We start from the raw sequence: 20,834 nt of genomic DNA, 5'->3' as shown, positions 1-20,834 counted from the left end.
AACAGTGCACTAGAGCCAGAGTCTGTATGTTAAATGTTTCCCCCCCGGGAGCTCCCTCCCGAGCTCTGCAGGCTGGAGGAGCTCCGCAGGAGTGCAAGACGTGTTTAACATTGTAAATTGACAATAACAAGTGAGGACGAGTCCCCCACTCTAAGTTGATCAGCTGTCTGTTACTGTCAGTTGTCTGTCAATGTGAAGTTAAGCCTCTTAGCCTGAAAACAAAAGCCCACTGCTCTGACAACACACATTCTGGACTTTCACTTAAGGGGATAGTCCACTAAAAAATGGGGTTGGGGCGGCATGTCTGCGCCATAGTTGTGATCCATCCTCTGCACGGCTGCAGCGCCCACCAGCAGCGTTTCAGAAGCATTTTGCCCACCTGATTATGCTTACTTGCTCAGATTTTGTTGATTATGTCCTCTTTCCTTGTGCTATGTGCTTCTACCATGGATAAGCAGGCTACTTGGTTAAATTGTTTCTTTTCTGTCCATCTTTATGATCGCGAGTCTGCATTGGGTCTTTTATTTTGAAAATTAACTGGATTCTCCTTGCCTTTTCTGTGTCTGACTTCCGGCCCGATTGATCTGCTCTGTGCTAACTGACATGCCATCTGTCAAAAATAGATTAATCTGACAGCCGCAGCGCAGCCTTAACACGGAACAGCTGTGTCTGGTGGAAATTGTGGGTTAGGAGACTTGGAATGCGCCATACTAGCAGTATGGAGGCATTTAAGTTTTTTTTTGTTGTTGTTTTTCCTGCTTGAAAACTGGTCACCGTTCAGTTCCATTATTTGGGAGATTCTGCAACGGTTGCGGACTAACAAAATAAACCCCACCTTCAGTCGGCATGAGGGTGGATAGATAATGACTGAATTTTGTTTTTTGGTTGAACTATCCCTTTAAGCGGCTGCCTGTCTTACTGCCTGCCAGACTTCATTAACATATTGCTCAATTTCATCATTATAAAAATCTACAGCAGGATTATTAATGATTCCTTATGATTCATAAACAGATGCTTACTAATTCAGCGAACATTCGGCATTAATTTGAACTCTAATCAACATGAAAACAGGCTACAAAAACAATTATTTCACCCTGTAATTGAAATTTCAAAGCAGGACACTGCAGCTGTAGTGCTGTTGTCAGAGAAGCGAGTATTTCAACTTGTTTCCTTAATCTCTGATGACGTATCATGGTCATTTTAAGATTTATCACAGTAAATATATTACAGATTTCTCCTTGAAGCTTACTCACCCATTTAGTGTGAGTGTATTGATCCCTCATTACATCTCCATGTCCTGTCTTGGCCTATTTAATATATACACTGTCTCACATCATGTTTAATCTCATAAATTATTATTCTAGCAGACATCTGTCCCCATGTGCCCTGGTGGCATTATTCATATTCCTTGCCTTCTTACACCAGCAGCAGTGTATTTGCCTGTTCCTTTGTTCTGCTGTATCATGAAGCCTCTGTTGAAATGTCAATACTATCCTCAATATCCTATGTGATGTAATGAAGAAATGTTGGCAGCTCGCCATTTCATTTTCACAGCGAAATATAGCGTAATATCACCTCTGGTTTATCCCTCGCCAGGTGTAACGCTTTCACTCTCACTCTGTCCGTACCTCAATATGCCCACACACCCATGCGCACAGAGAGAGACCTCCTGGAATTGTTTAATTAGCCCTAGTTTTAATTACCTCCCCTGGTGCCCTTGGGATAGAGCAAAGGGCTCAGTGTTAATGAGAGGGGGATCAATAGAAAAGAAAGACAAGGAATCTGTTCTCCCTCACCTCTGCCTGCCCTCCTTTCACCACACCACCTGTTTGCCTCTGTTTGCTTCATCTTGCTTTTGATGGTCAATGGGTCAGACTGTGTGTTTGTGTAACTGTGCGCCTGCATGTCCATAAATGAGGCTGTGCACCAGTCTTTGCACCAAACCTGTCTGTCAAAACAATTACTGTATTTTTTAAGAAATGGGTTGAGAGTTTCGGAAATACACCTATTAGATTTCTTGCTGAGAGTTAGACAAGAAGATTGATACCATTCTTATGTCTGTACCGATGATGCCACACCTCCACTTCCACCTACTGAACAAAACTGTAGCCAAAATATCCCTGATATGAGCACTGCCATCTTGCAATGTCATCTGATGTCATTTAGATCCAGAGTATGCACAGTAATGATCAGCATTGGAGCTGTGCTTTTGAGTTCCCCCTCATACAGCTGGTGGACTCAATAGTGAGGAGGGCTCAGCTGTCAATCATGGCATGAAACCCCCTTTTTATAGCATCATCAGCAACATCAGTATCAATGGTCTGTGCAGCACATTTGTAGCAGGAGCCAGAGGCCACTTAGGTTTAGTTAAGGGCTTTTTCACACCTTTTCCAATCCTGAAAGTCCAAGGTTCATATTTTTGTTGCATCATATTTGTGTATTTGATCTAGTTAGTTTTGGGTTCACATTGCAGTTATGCAAGCCCATCCTTCCATGATCCATCCATCTCCTTCCACTTATTGGGCATCCAGAGTGGCAGCAGGCTAAAGCAGGGTGTTCTAGATGTCACTCTTCCCAGCTTCTCCAGCTCCTCCTGGGGCATCAAGATGCGTTCCCAGGTCAGATGGGATATGTAATTCCTCTAGTGAGTTCCGGGTCTATTCCAACGTCTCCTCCCAGATGGATGTGCCAGGAAAACCTCCAAAGGAAGATGCCCGAACCACCTCAGCCGGCTCCTTTCAATGCAGAAAAGCCCAGCCAACGTATGGAGGAAACTCTTCTTCATTCTTCACTCTTCCCGTTCTTTCGGTGGCTACCCAAAGGTCATGACCATGGATGAGGGATGGGACATAGATCGACTCATAACCCTAACCCCACCACAATAGCCACATTACTGCTGACGCCATACCAATCTGCCTGACGATCTCATGCTCCACCTTCCCATCAGTTGTGAACAAGACCCCAAAATACTTAAACGCATTCGCTTGGGACAACAACTCATTCCCCACCCAGAGGGTTGTTTTCCAGTAGAGAACTACAGCCTCCTTAAAAAGTCAATGAAACACTTGGTCAGCTCATCCTCTCACCGTGTGCCACCACAGCTCATTTTGTTTTGTTGCGTTGCTTTTCCTTTTTCCAGACGATGAGCCTGCAAAAACTTTCTATAATTGATCCAAAAGTCAGAACAATAAAAAATGAACTAAATGTTTTCACACCAGAAACAAAGTGAACCTCAGCTCAGATCTGGAGTGAGACCACCTCTTTTGGTCAGACCAAGGATTGGCTGTTTGGTCTGGACTGAAGTCCTGGGAAGGTTTCACATCTGTAATTCTTGGTTTGGATCAAACTGAAAACTCCAAAAGCCTGGACCAAACAAAGTGAAGTGTGAAAGAGATGTACAGATTCGTACAGTTTCCTCCTTTTTCCAGTCTTGCTGCTAAGCTAAGCTAACTGGCTGCTTGCTCCAGCTACATATTAACTGTACTGTAATGGCATAAGAACAAGTTTGAATCTTCTCAACTAACTCTTGACAAAAAAGCAGATAATTCCAACAATGTCAAACTATTACTTTACGTTTTCACAGTTAAAGCAATAAGGATGTTGAAGGTTGAACTAATGCTCCGAGACAGACATCAGAAGCTTAAATAAATAATAAACATAGGGATGCTGACGAAGACATGATTCTGAGGCTGCGCAAGAAAATAGCATAACATAATTTATAGCGACCACAACAAACATTTTAATATTTTGTTGAATTTGGAGCCTCCTGTGGACAAAAGCAGTAGTGTTTCCTCTGCCATAAACACAAAATAAAACATCAAAAATAAAATTATCTCAATGAAAATATCCTCCTTCTTCTTTTTGACTGGCTAATGGACTACTTACTGTCATGTTGCCTGGGAAAAAGTAAACATAGGCTTGTTTCATCAGCCACTAAGAATAACTTCATAGCATCAGCTGATCTTCTTATGGATGGTCTAATTTGCTTATGTAGGTCATATAAAGGCATCAGTATTAAATTGAGACTTTTCATAAGCAGTTAAAAATTCTCTATAGTAGCTTTAAATATAAATATTTTATATACATAACAAGACTTTACATTTGTTCTGTTGTCTCTTACTCTATTCTTAATTCATAAGATTATGCTGCAAAGCAAGCAATGCACTACTTCCAGTCAGTAAGAACAGCGAGCAAAGATGCATTCTGGGGATTTTCTAGGGAGTTTAACTTTGAGTGCACTGGAATGATTTCGGCACAGGAATGTCCTAGAAACTGTCTGACTCGGAGGACATTTCACCACCAAGTGAACTACAGGCTGGTTTAAGAAGCTCATGCTGTTTGTAGCACACTGTGGTCACAGCGGGAGGCTGGGTGCTCTCCATGGTGCTGAAAGTGAAAACAAGTCATAGCCCGTGTGTGTGTGTGTGCACATGTGTGTGTGTGCCAGTCTACCAGTGTATGGCATGAATGAGTCATCTATTAGAGTTGCCTACGGGCCAACAGAGAAACAGAATGGGGGGGCTCGTACCACCCTGGTTATTGACTGAGACTGGCCAACTCTTTCCCTGGGAGTGTGGAGTGTGTCTCTGTGAGGAAAAACAGAGGATGAGGCGGCGTTTGAGTGCGTGTGCGTACCTGAGGCAGGGCTTGGACCACCGTATCCAACAGGGCTCTCATTCCGGTCGCCATCTTCAGCAGCTTCAGCACTGTGTGTGTGTGTGTGTGTGTGTGAGAGAGAGAGAGAGAGATACAGAGAGAGGTTTTAAGTGTGGGCATTTAGGGGGAAATCCCTCAGGTTCAATTACACACTAAATGGGAAACATTAAACTGTGGAAAGGTCAGTTCTTAATTTAAACCCCGTGCAACACAAGCACGCAGACACACACACACGTACACACGCAGGTGCTCTTACACACCAGAACAGCCCTTTCAACATTAGCTGCTATGCTACAGCTAACTGGCCTGTAAAAGTTGTTTACAGTTTCAACAGTTATATTTTAAGACACCAGCGAGACCAAGTCAGTATTCTTCTTCCCTGAGAGGATTTACAGGCAGTGTGGATGAGATAGGACTGTGAGTGAAAGAGTATGTGTGTGTATTTCACACGTGTACTAAAAGGTAGGGCACAACCAATAGTGGATTTTTGGGGCTGATATCAATATTTATCTTTGGCCGTAAAAAATCCATTATCAATACATTGGGCAATATTATCTATATAGAACATAATCTCTCAAAAACAAAGATATGTAATGGATGTATGACATTTTACAGATTAACAGCAACCTCTATTGTCCGAAATGACGTTGTCGATTGTTGACCTGGATGCAAATCAGGCCCTTCGACAACCTCAATCTGGCCCTTCTATCATTTATAAATATTGCAAAAAGTATATTAAAGTGATTTTATTGAAATTAACATAGCAAATTTATGGGTGTTTACACATAAGGGATAGGATGATGCTTCACATTAGGGTCCTGCATCACCCTGTCTGGGTTAATTTCACAATAATGACCTGCTCGCCGTTCATTATCCCACTTGTTTCCTGGTTAGTTACCAAAAAAAAAATAATAATAATAATAATAATAATTTGGCACAAAACTTTCATTTTAAAATTATTTTATGAATTAAAAAAATTGTTCTTTATAGGAAAGATCTGTTACACAGGAACAACAGATCATAGAATGTGTAATCGATCAATCAGAATCAAGTATTTAACAAAGCAACGTGACAATGCTTTTTAGAAAATCATCCTTTCAGTAGCAGGCTAAATAGCCCATTCACTGGTTATGTATTTTGTTTTAATTTTACAACATTTGAACTGAATGAAAAATGTGATATATGCAACATTCTGATTATTAAAACAAGCCACTTCTAATCTAGGATTACAGCTGGTTCACACTACATGCTGGAGCAGTGCGTCTGCGTGGTGTTACCTATTAGTTTTCATTTTGGTGACCATGTTAACAGGTTAGAGCGTCCATGCAGCCAACCTGTGCAGCACTGGTCATGTGCATGTCAGGCGCAGCTGCAGCCACGCTTCATCTAGACAGACTCGCCTAATTTTTCCACATGACGTGCACGATTCTCAGCAAAAATACACATTAAAAATGATCTGTCGACATTCATATCAACATTATATCAGCAACAGGACACCTCTCACTACAGTTTCATTGTCATGTCCCTTGACATTTCCTCTCTTCCAAACTCTTCTGCAAACTCAGTGTAGAAAGTTAGGGCAAATCCGGCCCTTTAAAAAAAGTAATTGAATAGGCCTGCAGTAAACTTTCACTGCTGTTTTTAATAATTATTAAAAAAAAGGAAAAAAGAACATGTAAAAAACACAAATACAGCATGTATATATCAAATCTCAATCAATAAGATTGATCAGATATACTTGAAGTCCTGCCTCTGAAGCTAACGAATAAAAACAATCTGCCAGGCTCTAGTACCTCGAGCTATCCTCAGTACTCTCATGATCCTGATGATGGTGGGGTTGATGGGCAGGGCAGCGCTGATCTCAATCTCCTCCAGGGTGATGCCCATCACTGACAGAAGCACAATAGCCAGGTCCAGCTGGTTCCACCTGGAGCGCACACACACACACATACACAAACACACACACCCTCATGTGATGGAGGAAGATTCACAAAAACATTGCGGAACACATACACACAAGGCAAACACAAACACAAAATGTTTGTTGGCAAACACATTCAGAGAAGATGAAGTCACAGTTAAAAAAATACCAATGTCGGTCGCAATTTGACTTACATAACACGAATGAGACGTGACAAACTGTGCTTTCTGTTTTGACAGAAATGATAAATAATAATAAGTAATAAGTCTTTGCCATCACCATTAGACAATATATCCCTCTGCCTCTGTAATTCTGTGTCCCAAATTACCCTCTAATTAAGTCTAATAAGGCTCTAACAGTGGGGAATAAGACTTTAGTTTACAGTACAGTTCCGTTTTAATGTGTCCTCTATTAATCCCTATATGGGTCTAAGTTTTTTTACACTCTACTAGTGTACTGTAAAATAAGGTGCAACCCAGATGTTAACCTGTTGGCTCCTACTGTAGGTCACAGACTCAGGGCTGTCTGAAATATTCTCATCCTTACTACACAAGGAGGTAAGTAATTATGTAGTAATTACCAGCCACCATTCAATACATTGCTCTCTTTTAAAATCCAGACATTCCTACCAGCGATGCTACGGTGCCTCATCCCCAAAAGCCCTTAATGAATCCATCAAGTGCAGCAAAGTGCTTGTCAGACTATTTCTTTTTACGGCTCGAGGACAGATGGGAAACAGATGTTGCCAAATCAGATGAATATGTTAGGGAATCGTGAAATCGAGGGAGATTGGGGGGTAAAAGAGTTTGAAGCCACTGCAGTCGTTAGGACACCTGACTTAAAAATTGGTTCTTTTCTTGTGGATGTCCAGTCAGTGTTGATGGTACATGTAGTTAATTGCTAGATTTACCCAGAAATCTGAGCTCTGCTGCTGAAAAATCTGTAGTTCTTCCTGCATCCAGTGATGTTACTGGACGAGATAAAGAACTACGGGTTAATTCAGCTCAGATTTCTAGTCGCTGCCTCTGGGTACCCCGGGGACAGGCTAGACAAGTGTTTTTGTCACCTAACACTATGTTTTGACCAACAAAGTAATAGCTATAGGCAAGGGTGGTGATACATGGCAACATCCAATGCATCCTGGGACATGTAGGCACTGCTGCATGGCTCTGTGAGCAGGTAAAACTCAGTATTCTTGGTCAATATAGTATACAGTGAGGAAGTTGTTGCTCCAGTTGACTACATTTACCATCAACACTGATTGGACATCTGCATGAAAAGCACAGAATTTTCCCTTTAAGGTCAACTGTTTTCACCTGATGTAAATATAACACTATACCATGCTTTTTACCCTTAATTGCCACATTACTGCCTCAAGAGGCATCGTAGTCCTTGTTCATTTTCTGACGTTTTGGAGGACAGTCAAGGAATACACATCTTTTGTGAATTCATCAAGCTGGGCCTAAAACTGTGGGAGTTTGTACGGAAAATTGTACAACAGGTGCACATCTGATGTGAGATCACAAAGCAAGGCACCCAGAGTGCTAAAACATTTGCCACTGCCAATTCATTTGTCAGAATGCTTGCCAAACTCTCTCATCGAAAATGCTAATGACAACGGTGTATCAACCGCTGCTCGTGACTCATTATCACCATTCACATGATCAGGTTTCTTTCTCCTGAGTCTACTTCTTTTTTCACATTTTTGTTCCAGTTTTACCCACCATGGCAAAAAAAAAAAAAAAAAAAAAAATCATCATCCACTACGGCTGCAGCTATACAGACCTTTAAGGCTGAGGACAACAGCTGCCACATGCTTGAGGGTGACATGGTAGCGAATTTTCACTCTTGTTCCACAAAAATACTCCTGTCACGTCCCAATCCCCTGGAAGAATGACTCCCATCCCATTTGGCGCCTAATGACTTTCTAGGTTTTACTTTATGGAGTATTTTATGTTGTGTTATATCTTCTTCTTCCTGTTTCTGTTAACTTTCCGAGGTACAACCATTCATAATGTGTGACCGCTCTACAGCCAATCGTAAGGTGAAGTGTCATTTGTGACCACAGGATCCTGAGGCTCTCTGAGCACATCTGGTACTTTCACTGGTCATAAAAACAGGTTTCTCGAAAAATTGTAAATCACAGAAGTCCTTTGGCACAGAGTCATGAATGTGCACAAACATTATTCGAGAATAACTGCAGACACGCTCCAGCCCCGCTGGTCGCACACTCACATACAGTTACAGTACGGCACAGAATCGTGGCGCATGTGGCAGTGTGTTTGTGTGTTACCTGCTACTCCATTGACCCAGTTCTAAAGCTGGCCGGCGAGTCACCCCCGCCTATAAATCACAGTATGCACAATGACTGCTCACGGCTGTTGCTGACACTACATAAAAAGAGACAAAGTGCCAGCTGATAACCGCGTGATAAATTCTCTCTATATCCGCCCATCTCTTTCTCATTTCATCACTCATTTGTCCTCCTCTTTTTTTCTGTCTTTGATCAGTCCACATTCCCCTTTCTTTATATTATCTGTCTCCCTCTGCCACCTCGTCTCTCTCCCGCTCTTAACAGTTTCTCCTCATCCTCTCCCTCTCTCTCTTCACTAAATAAAATAGGTCAATGACATTAAACTACCATCAGTGTTAATATAAGCTCCCAAATCTGTTCCTGCCTTTAATTAGTCACCACACGTCCCTGAGAAGAATAAGACATCAGTCCCGTCAACGTGCACATTTGGGTGAGTGACAAATCAATTAGGCTGGGCTCTGACTGGATGAATGTGGGAGGCAGTGCTGGGGTGCGTCTCCCATCGAGGTCAAACAAAGGTGAGAACAGTGAGTTGGAGAAATGGAAAGTGCAGAAGTATCACATGCAGAGAGCTAACAGACAGTTTGGTTTTGTTGAGCAGAATGAAGCTGAAGTTTAAAGTCTGTGTAAAGCAATAATAAATTATTCATTCTTCAGAACTGGAACAAATCATGTCCTATCAAAAATCAAAACTTGAAAAAGTATTAATATTAACACTTATTCAGATTTTTTTTGGTGAAAATGTATTATTTAAGGAAATATATATATGAAATCTATGTTATTTATAAAATGTTTTGTTTTGCTTTTAATTAGAATTTAAGTTTCCATCCATTCCATCAGGTTTTTTTTTTTTTTTTTTTTTCAAAAACAGGATTTGATCAAGAATAAAAAGGTTTAGCTACACCCTAAGGACCCCTGTCTCACTTCCTGGTTTTAAAAAAACATGGGAATATGACTCTGACAAGCTTTCTATTTTTTGACAAATTAACTAAATAATATTGCTACCAGATGTAAGCATAACATGCCAACCCTGTAGCTCTTCTAAGTCAAAACTAAATAAGAATTACCGGTTGACTTCATCAAGTGCGGCACGTCTGTGCCATGGTTCTGATCCACCCTCCACATGGCTGCAAGACCCACCAGCAGCACTTCAGGAGCATTTCAGGAGTGGAGCGTTTTGCCTGCCTGATTATGTTTACTTGCTCAGATTTTGTTGCTTAGGTCCTCTTTCCCCGCTCTTTGTGCTTCTACTGGTTAAATAGGTTCTTTTCTGTCTGTCTTCATGATCGTGAGGTTGCACAGGGTCTTTTATTTTGAAAATCAAGCGGCTTCTCCCTGCCTTTTTTGTGTCTGACCTCCTGCCCGTTCGATCTGCTCTGTGCTAATTGATGCGGCATCCATCAAAAATAGACTCGGCGTGTATCTGAAGCACTGCTGGTGGAATCACAAGCATCGTGTAGAATGGCTACGAGTTTGTCACACCACAGAAAGATGTCATTTACCATCCAGCAAAATTTGAGTGATTAAAAAAATATGTAAATAATATTAGGCTTCAAAATCTTGAAAAACGAACATCTGCTGTCTCAGTGTCAAACACCACTGCCACCTGAAAAATGGATGCTCCGTCTAGCAGCTTTACTGGACACGTACAGACCTATCAACTCATCTGAGGATCAACTTGTTCCTCTCAGTCTGCAACAAGATGTTTTTTTTTATTTCAGTGCTGGGTTGTTGGAAGTGAAGTGAGCAGTAACTGCTGGGCTGATTTGGACTGAAAGAGTCACTGAAAGTACATATTTGTAACCGACCATTGGGGAGGTGGCGTGCCATATTTCAGGTCCACCCAAAACACCCTGAACACCGAAAGTTCTCAGTCTTTTCACGTGTTTCAATGAAAAGCTTTTACTGAGACTTTAACAGTATCTTTTTTTAACCAGATGTATATTATTTTACACACATTAAACTTATTACAGTGAAAAGCTCTCTTCATGAAAGGAGTATCACATCCATTTTAAAAGCTTTATTAATTGAAAATGAGTTAAAGTTTGTACTTATATTGTGGAATAACTTGATAGGGCATGAAATAAGGGAAATAAAGCTAAGTCCTAAAAGGGTAAATTCTTCTTTCTTCCTGCGATAATGAGGACATTTCAGTCGGTTGTCTTTGACAGAACTGATCATGTGTGATAATTGTCAGGAAATCCGCATTTGCACCACAATATGGTTTAGTCAACTTAATAAGAGAACGCCTCACAGCCAGCTCACATATTTCAACATATTTCATAATCCTCTATATCATCAAAGCCGTTATTCCCTACTCCATTTATAATGATCAAAGCAAAAGGCGGATTTGTACAGCCATTACACTTTGAACTAAATAACTGTTTATTGTGGCACTATTTATATTATATGTTCCTTCGAGAGATTATGGCATGTGCCTGGAGCCCTGATAGCGGCTTTAACGTTTCATTTTCACATCACAATATGTGATGAGCGACTGAGCTGAACAGACAAAAAAAAAAATGTGGGGTTATATTGTAGTTTTTGGTGACATTAAATCTCTGTTTTGAAATGTGTCTAATCCAGAGGGTGCATGTGTTTTTGGGCGAGACACTAAAGACACCATAAGAAAAGCTGATTGATAATCCTCATGCTGCTTCCCCTCAGGTACAGTACAGTCTACAAATCCCACAGTGGATAGATGAGATTTGCATTGACACTAAGCTGTCCTGTATTAGAACTACATACATTTAAAGTTAAAAAGGAGAAACTAATTTTACATGAACAAAAAAATCCTCTATACATCAGGTTTATTTTTAATAAAGCATGCTTTTAGAAGTCATCATTAGGGGTCCAAGCAGTGAAGCCACAGCAGCAACTCTTCCCAAAATTGGCAGATAGGTTGCAAATTTCACCCACTCAGACAAAAAAGACTGCACTGATTGGCCAGATGGTGGTGCTATAACAACAAACTTTAGATTTTGGCCTATAACTTTTTAACCATAAATCTTGGAAACATTTTTTTTCTGAATTCTGTAGGTCCAAAGAATCTATCAATAAAACCAACCCCACTTTCACCTGGATGTCACCATGGATTTTACGCTATTTTGAATTTTAGCCACATCAATTTGTTTGCTTCTCCTCCTTTGAGCAATCAAACTGGTAACATAGGATATTGGGACCAAGCCGGAAAAAGATGCTTTTTCTAATCTTTGATACTCCAAACATTTTTAAACCACTGGCTTTAAGTTCAGTTTTACATAAACGCTCAGAAATCAAAATTGGCTTAAGCTATTGAAACCACACTCAATGCAGATGTTAGGTCTGAGCTTTGCTGAGCAGTCCTGCCATATTCTTCCACTGGGGGGCACCACAAGTGCAAAAACTTTGTAACTCGTAACCAGCTGCATGGATTTGGTTTGCACAATCTACGGTCAAACATATTATACTGACATGTAAACTGGAACTTGTCTGGTTGGTGGAGGTAACTCTAGTTAATATTGCAATAAATATCGTATTGTGGACTTTTATGGTGATATTATCGTTTTTTTTGTAATTGTTATATCCAACAATGTGTACATAGAGCCACGGATAACCACACAGATACACTTAGTTGCAGGCAGAAAGGGAAACACTGTCGTACAAAATCACTCTGCTGACACACAAAGTATAAACACACACTGTACCTGTCTTTGAAGAAGCGGCGAAAGCCAAAGGCGATGAGTTTGAGCACTGACTCCAGCACAAAGGTGGAGGTGAAGAAATAGTTGCAGTACTTCAGGGCGAGATCCAGGGACTGGAAAGAGACAGTAAAAAGACGGGGCGCGTGTGTGTGAGTGTGTGTGTGTGTGTGTGTGTGTGTGTGTTTAGTGGGGTAGGGTGGAGTATCACCAGCATCAGCAGGGGGAAACTGTAGAGCTGGATTTGTTCCCACTGTTTGTAGAGCAAAATCAAGCATGCCAGAGGCAAAAACAGAGCATCTTTCATTCATAGCATCACACACACAAACACATGCACACACTCCGTCCCCTAACAAACACATTTTTAAGCAAAATACTGTTTGCAGAGTATTCAAATATCCCAAAGTGAAGCGGGTTTTAATTGTCTTAAATATCCAGTCCATGTTTGCAGGGACTGGAGATGATTTTTCTTGGCTGTTGTCTCCTTTCATAAATAGAGCTGCAGCTTCTAACAAGTGGGAGGCTGCCAAATGTCAGAACCAACAGCTGACAAATACAGCCAAGACCTGTGATATTTATCTGATGCTCGGTCAGTTTGAGAAAGCTTGCTCCATTTTAAAGGTCAAATGGGCATCTTATCTCAAGGATAATCACTTTCCTCTCCTTCAAAAAAAAAAAAAGCTATCAGGCTTTTGAACCTCCATTCATCACACATGAACGGGCAGATACATGTACTGTACGGCTAACAGCTCTCTGACAGCAGCCCACGTCAAATCAACAGCGCAATCACAGCTCCTTTGTGTGGACTGCAGCCACTCACAACACATGCTACAGAGCCAGGACACAGTTTCATGGTGGTTGACCTGTCAGTGATTTTACTGTGTCTTTTCATGATGCTGCTGTGTGAGGAAGGGAATGGAAGGCAGTGGGAGTTGTAGTCGGCTGCAGGAAAACAGCCACAAAGATTTGACAGACATTAAATTAATAAAGTAATTTCAGTATTTTTCAACCTCGAGCCATTTTTCTATGTTTTTGTGTCTCGCAGACTAATTAGGACAACAGTTTTTGAAATTGGACCAGTAGTGATTGACAGTACTGCAACTAGCACAAGCTAAACTGAGCTGTAACATAATCCCTCTCATCCAATTTTTGCTCCTGACAGGCTCAGACCTAGTGAGTTTTTTTGCTAAATCAAAAGCAGCAGTTATATCTCCCTGTTCAAAGTGACCAGACTCCATTGACAAAAACAGTAAGTGTGTAGAATTGGGTATGGGACCAATATCCAGGGACTACTGAATTGTCCCTAGCAATAATTTTGATAAAAAATTTCAAATATATCCACTGTCCATATCCATGGGTGCTTTCACACCTAAAAGTTTGTCTTTTTGAGACACTGTTTACATTCGGTCCGATTAGTTTTGGTGTAATATTACAATGATGTTTGACACTGATTGGTTTGCAGATGGGCGTGTTTACATGTTGGCAGGAAGCTGGACTTCGGTTTCAGTTTATGGAGCAAGACGAATGAAAAGATTCACATCATTGTCACTATAATATTATTATTATGACGCTACCATCAGCAGTACTGAAACTGAAAAGTGTTCACATTTTTGAATTGTTTCCAGCTGACTCTAAATTCATCAGACCAGATGTCACTTAAACATCTGGTCTCCTCCTGTCTCCTGATTGCATGCTCCCATGATTTGGTCCACTACCTACCTATAGCCATGGATATCTTTTTACTGCCCAGACATTTAATATATGAATTTAGTGACTAACAACAAAGGAGGTATTGTTAGCCAACGTTTGTGGCCTCTAACTGATTATCTGTGGTTTGAACTTTAGTTTCTCTCCTGTGTCACTGTTTCTTCTTTCAGGTATCTGCTTGATTTTACTGGTTCATGTTCGCTTTCAGCTGGATGGATAGAGTCATGTTAAGCTACTGCTTGTGAAAGCCCAATATTTCCTGATTTTCCTGTTTCATAATAAAAGTTTTTAACTAACAGGTTGTATCAGTTGAAGACACACCTTGAAACAGTCCCACCTCTGTTAGCCCCAGCTGGAACATGTTTATTGTCCCCACCAACCTTGACATGAAATAACAGCCCTCACCTTGATTGGTTAGTTTGCTTGCGTTATTGTGCAACTTCGCTTCTCTTTTGTCTGTTTGTGTTACTGTCTAACTTTTGGTGTTTTAAAGGGCTAAAAACTGATTCTGGCAGCCGTAGACCAGTAAGGTAAAATTACTGGTTTTGTAAATGGAGTTGGTCGCTTTGTACAGCTATAGTTCAGCATTATAGTGTCTGTTCCTGGTGAAACAAAAAGGATCTACTCTAAAAAATGTCTCTCTGTTGTGATAATGATGTTAGACACTTAGAATATCAATCTGAGCCTGTCAGGGGCAGAAAACAAGCACTTTTAGTGGACTTACTTTGTCAGTGCACAGTTGCCTAGAGGGATTATGCTGCAGCTCAGTTTAGCTTCTGCTGGGTGCAGCACTCTCAATCAATACTGGACCAGTTTCAAAAATTGTTTCTCCCATTAGTCACTTAGACACAAAATCCTGAAAGTGGAAAATAGGGTCCAGGTAGAAAAATACCGAAGTTACCCTTTAATACTTTTTAGTTCTTCCTGCTGAGATGGCCTGTTTCTGTCTATATTTTATTGAAGAGGCACTTTAGGGGAAGCCAGAGAAAGGTGCAAAATTTTCTAATCACTCACGGAATAATCCAAAGTGCTTCAAAAATTTATCACTTCACTTGCACCAACAGACACAAATACACAACTGGACCTCTTCTCCCCACACATCTGACACGACCACCAAACACTCATCTTTGCACGCACAGGTTAAGTTGTTCTTTCTTACATGAGGTTGATTGTAGTGCTCTAAGGACATGGTGATGACGTTGATGCAGATGATGAAGGTGATGATGAGGTCCAGGTAGTGGTTTGTGCACAGTGTGTGGATCATCAGGCGCATTTGGCCATAGCTGGCATAGTAGGGCAGCTTTTGGGCTTCTGTTGGTAGAAAAAATATATCAATGAAGTTTTAAAACATATTAGAGAAAGATTATGTATCCAGTCCTCCACTGTCTGTTGATCAGCTGTTAACAACTGTCAGTTGTCTGTCACTGTTAAACTAAGCCTGTTATTCCACTGCTCTGAAAATACACACAGTGGAGTTAGAGTTCAGGAACTGCCTGCTTTCTGCCTGCCAGACTGCATTAACATATTGCTCAATTTAACTTTTATAAACATCTAATGCTTCTAAAAGGTTATTAATGTTTTATTACATCTCATAAATGGATGCTTACTCATTCATCAAAAATTCAGCATTCATTTGAACTCTAATTAAATTGAAAGTGAGACAACAAAATAAAAGATGTCTGTAGCATTGTTGTCAGAGAAGAGAGTATTTGAACTTAGCACGTAATCTCTGATGACATATCATGGTCAGTTTATGATTTATAACAGTAAATATATTATAGATTTCTCCTTTAAATTTGCAGTTGTTTCTGCTGAGATGTATTTTCTGCTGTGGGGGTTATTTCTGAAAGAAAATGTTCTTAGTTAAAGAAAGTATAACATGTTCTCTGCAGTGATATAAAATACTTTGCATTACATTACAGTGATCATTCAAATCTTCAGGCTATGAAAACAGAACTAACATTTGAACCAAATCCAAACAAACTGCACTTGTTGCTGCTTGAAATGTACAACCGACCACTCTTTTTTCTTCCAGGAAAGATCTGCTCCGCAGTAAACGCTTAGAAATGCAAAATCTAAAAGCTTTGATCACTATCAACAGAAAAAAAAAACCCTCAAATTGCAGAGGACATTAGCAGTAATGACGCCTCTGTTTGTGTGTTTATTATCATCTATCTGTCTCTATTTCATCTCGCTTTTATTCTAAAACACACGCTTTCCTCACTGTCGATTAGAGCTCTAAATGCTAGTAGAAAGTGATTCTTGTAATGTGTTATACTAACAATAGTGGTAGAGTGAGCTATTCAAACCTTGTCTTCTGGCACTTTGTGTTTTGTATCATCATATCTGCCTGTGTTTGCAATAATTTTTCATGTGATCATACACAGTGTTACTCTCTAAATTTCCTCCTCATATCACCCTATTCCCATCTCCTTCTCCAACTGTTAATGTGTCTGTTGTTTTTTTTATTTCTCTGTCAGTTTTTACCCTATTACATGCTCCTTCTATGCCCTTGTATCACTCTCTCTTACTTCTTCTCTTCTTCTCCATGCGCCGCTGACGCTTCTCCTCACGCCTTTTGGCCTCCTCCACCTCCTGGTGCTGGCGGCACTTGTGGAAGTTCTCCACCACCACGCCGACAAACATGTTGAGGACAAAGAAGCTGACGATGAGGAGGAAGGAGATGAAATACAGCAGCATCCAGGGGTTGTTGTTGGTCACCGGCTGGGATTGAAGTGATGCGTTTGTCCAAGATGTGATTTTGTGTACAATAATGTGATGTTAAAGATGGAGGAAAGAAATAAAACACAGATGAGAGGGAAAAAGAAAGAGAATTAGCCAGATAGAAAATTGTGCTAGAAGATTGTTTTCTTATTAAAAATTTGTAGCGTATATGCGGGTACCTGTTGGTCCACACCCACAGCATCCAGACCATGATACATGATGTTAACCCAGCCATCCTTAGAGGCCAGCACAAACAGGGACATCAGAGCCTGGATAACAGCAGAATAGAAAGGAAAATTGTTTATTATGCTTATTTTATTTACAGTCTATTCTTAGGTAGATACTACTTGCACCTCAGTTGGAATACCCAGCGTGCCTATTTGCACCTGGGGTGGAATAGCCACTGTAACAGAGACAAGAACCCAGGTGTACATAGCCAACAATACTATTTGCACCCGGGGTGTAAATAGCCAATGGAGCATCTATTGTTGAGTCCCACTCTGGTGTTATTTCACAGTAGCCAAAACAGTTGTGTGAAATTACATGTTAGTTATAGTTTTTTATATTATTTTCAGTCACAGTTTGGTTACGTTTAAGATAAAAATACTACTTGATTGGGTTTAGACAACAAAACTACTTGGTTAAATTTAGGGAAAGATCATGTTTCTGCTTTGCCATGCAGGTGTGAATAGCGACATTAGCTATTTACATACTGGATGCAAATAGCATTGCTGGCTCTGGACAGCTGGGTTCTTGTCTCTACCATGCTTACCTTGGCGTAAATAGTTTGGCTGGATTTTGGCAACAAACCTACTTGTTTAGGGTGAAGCAACACAACTACTTGATTAATTTTAGGGAAAGTTCATGATTTGTGTCTGCCCTACTGGTATAAATAGCTACATTGGCTGTTCTATCCTTAGCTTGGCAAATAGCCACATTCACCAGGTTCAAATAGCATCTGCCTTTTTGTTTTCAGCTTTCAGCTGCAGTGTGGTTAGGTTTAGGCAACAAAAATACTTGGTAAGTTTTAGAGAAAGATCATGGTTTTTCTCTGTTATGCCAGTGAAAATAAACACACTGGTTATTTCAACCTGGGTGTAAATAGCATCTGTTGTTTGTAGTCGCAGTTAGGTTAGGGTCAGGCTAACTACTTAGTTAGGTTATGCAACAAAACAACCTGGTTAAGTTTATTTTGAAAATTAATTGGTAAGGTTTACTACTTTGTTAGGTTTGTTGCTACAGTGAGGGTGTAAATAGCCACACTGGCAATTTACAACCTAGATGCAAATAGCATTGCTGGCTATGGATATGGCTTGTCTCTGCCATGCTCAGCTATATACACCCATGCATAAATAGCATATGCCTTTTTTCTTATTATGCTTTGTTATGCAATCCCCACCAGACATGCAGAAAACACACAAGTGACACTAACCTGTCCCAGGTTGTCAAAGTTGTACTTATGGTGGACCCACTTGTAGTTGGCTTGCAGACAGTCCGACTTGTTGGTGATGTTTTTGACATCAGGGCCGAAGCAGTAGAAGAACTTGCCTTTAAACAGCTGCCAGCAGAGGAACAATGAGACCAAGCTTTTGATGCCGTCTGACTACTTCCATAAAACAGAGATATAAGCCTTCGCAGGCCCCTCCGAAAAGATGAAAGCCTGCTCGTGAGTGAAATAATGAGCTGGTTAAAGACCAGATGAGAATGCTGTGCAGTGATAAACGACGTAGGAAGACAATGAGTGTTTACTTAGGAAAGAAATGCAAGTGTGCTTCAAAGCTATTAAGAGAGAAAGTGAGGGAAAGAAAAACATTTTTAAAAAATCATAGTAATGGGCAGGAAACCAGAGTCTACACAAAGAGACTGGGTTATTTACAGCTATTTCCATTCATAAAATATGCTTTGTTACATAATGGATGCATGCAGTATGTATCATTAAAACAGATGCTCCCTTTTTCCTACCTGTACCCCAAGAATGCCAAAGATGATGAAGAATGCACAACAGATCAGGACAATGTTGCCAATGGGCTTGAGGGAGGTGATGAGGGTCTCCACCACCAGCTTCAGACCTGGGGCTCTGCTTATCACCCTGGAGACCGGACAGGGGTAAAAGGAAAATTAAGAAAAACAAATGAAATATGGAGAGAATAAAATAAAGAAAATGTATGTTTATAAGAATTATATTTCATGTCTATTCAATCTGTGAGTATTTCTTTCAACAGTCATTCACTGTGTGTATATCATGGGAAACATCTCAGATGCTGGAAGTAATGCGTGTTTTTTCCCTTTTTATCATCTTAAAACATTGCACTGATTAGCTCAAAGACTGTGCGTACAATATATATATTGAAGAGATTATAATTTATTAATTATGGTTACATTTTGTGTCTGCTGCTGAGATTGTTAATTAAGTTGATTCATTTGGGAACATCATTTGTTTAAAGCTGCCACAAGGAACTTTCAAACTGTATTGATTTTGGAGTCCACTGTAGACAAAAGCAGTGGTGTTTCCACCACCATAACCACAAAATATGTCTAAAATAAAATTATTTAAATAAAAATCTCACATTTCTTGCTTTTAACTGGCTAATATACCACTCACTGTAATTTTTGTAAATTTTAAATGTAAGCACAGGCTTGTTTTATCAGATTTCAATGAAGCTCTGACCTGGTGGCAGTGAGTAGGAACAACTACATAGAGAGAGCCGGTCTTGTTGCTGATGGTCTTGTTTGCTTATGTACGTCATATAGAGGCATCAGTGTAAATTGAAACCGTTTTACAGCCACTTAAAACCTCTTTGTAGTAGCTTTAAGAGCAGCATTTTATCTCTATTAAAGGCTATGATAGAAGCGCACTAAAATGTAACATGTCTATGTTGTATGACCTTTGATGAAGAATTGTTTCCATAAAAAAAAAGAACACACCTCAGAGAATTACATACTGATTGATTTTTCCTAACGTGCATTTATTTGCTGTTGGTCTCCAGATAGCATGATTGACATGGCATCTCCAATAAGCCTCAGTAGAACTGACTCTGCAGCACCGAATGTTCATCAGAGATGTAATGTTCCTCCCTTTTTTTTAAGTTTAATTTATCCATACCTGAGGGGACGCAGTGTTCTGAGCAGCCTGAGTACTCTAAGCACACCCAGGATCTTGGCCCCACCCGCCATGGACACGACAATGTCAATCAAAGACACAAAAACCAGGAAGCCGTCCAGGATGTTCCAGCTGCTCCGCAGATAAGCCTGTTCGCCCACATACAGACCCATGGAAACCACCTGAAAATGAAAGACAGAAAGAGGTGAAGCAGCATAATAGAACATGGACTACACTTGCCACATGGAGAGAAAATCTATTAGAGGACAATTATATGCTGCTTGTTTCACTATAAAATTAACTGTTTAATGTGAAGAAATACAAAGTGATAGGATACAGAGATGAAGTCAGCAGCAGCTGTAGGAAAACAGGCTGCTGACCTTAATTGACATGTTACACACTCAACCACAAACACACTCTCAACATACAAGTTCAGACACAGACAGGAAATTAGACCAAGAAAAACACATATGGTTAAAGGGTTAGTTTGGATTATTTAAAGTGGAGTTGTATCAGATATTAATCCATAGTGGATGGCAGTCTGCACGCCCCCAGTTTGGATAGACATGGAGAAGTCCCAGCATGAAAGCTCATTATTGTACAAATGGGGTCAGCAACAAAACTTACTACTTTGCTGTCAGACAGCAAATTACTTTGGCACTACATTTTCTCAACTGTAGTACTTCCGTATTCCTATGCCTAAGAGCGCCTCACTATGCTGCATTGTATTGA

General features: G+C 40.3%; 1 protein-coding gene across 1 annotated transcript in view; it reads right to left on the bottom strand.

Annotated features, from left to right (window-relative positions):
* The window catches only part of LOC146310028 (voltage-dependent T-type calcium channel subunit alpha-1I-like), a 151,862-nt gene that overhangs the window by 33,853 nt on the left and 97,175 nt on the right, over positions 1 to 20,834 (bottom strand). The window contains exons 19-27 of the mRNA XM_084745182.1: positions 20,106 to 20,284; positions 18,965 to 19,091; positions 18,435 to 18,560; positions 17,182 to 17,271; positions 16,810 to 17,002; positions 15,438 to 15,589; positions 12,578 to 12,687; positions 6,450 to 6,583; positions 4,636 to 4,706 (exon numbers count right to left, since the gene is read on the bottom strand). Coding sequence (XP_084601308.1) covers positions 4,636 to 4,706; positions 6,450 to 6,583; positions 12,578 to 12,687; positions 15,438 to 15,589; positions 16,810 to 17,002; positions 17,182 to 17,271; positions 18,435 to 18,560; positions 18,965 to 19,091; positions 20,106 to 20,284 — 1,182 coding nt within the window. The remainder of the gene's footprint in view (positions 1 to 4,635; positions 4,707 to 6,449; positions 6,584 to 12,577; positions 12,688 to 15,437; positions 15,590 to 16,809; positions 17,003 to 17,181; positions 17,272 to 18,434; positions 18,561 to 18,964; positions 19,092 to 20,105; positions 20,285 to 20,834) is intronic.

The sequence above is a fragment of the Lutjanus erythropterus genome, chromosome 19 (genome assembly GCF_056507025.1).
Source record: "Lutjanus erythropterus isolate fLutEry1 chromosome 19, fLutEry1.hap2, whole genome shotgun sequence".
NCBI lineage: Eukaryota > Metazoa > Chordata > Actinopteri > Lutjaniformes > Lutjanidae > Lutjanus > Lutjanus erythropterus.
This window is presented reverse-complemented; position numbering and strand designations above follow the sequence as displayed.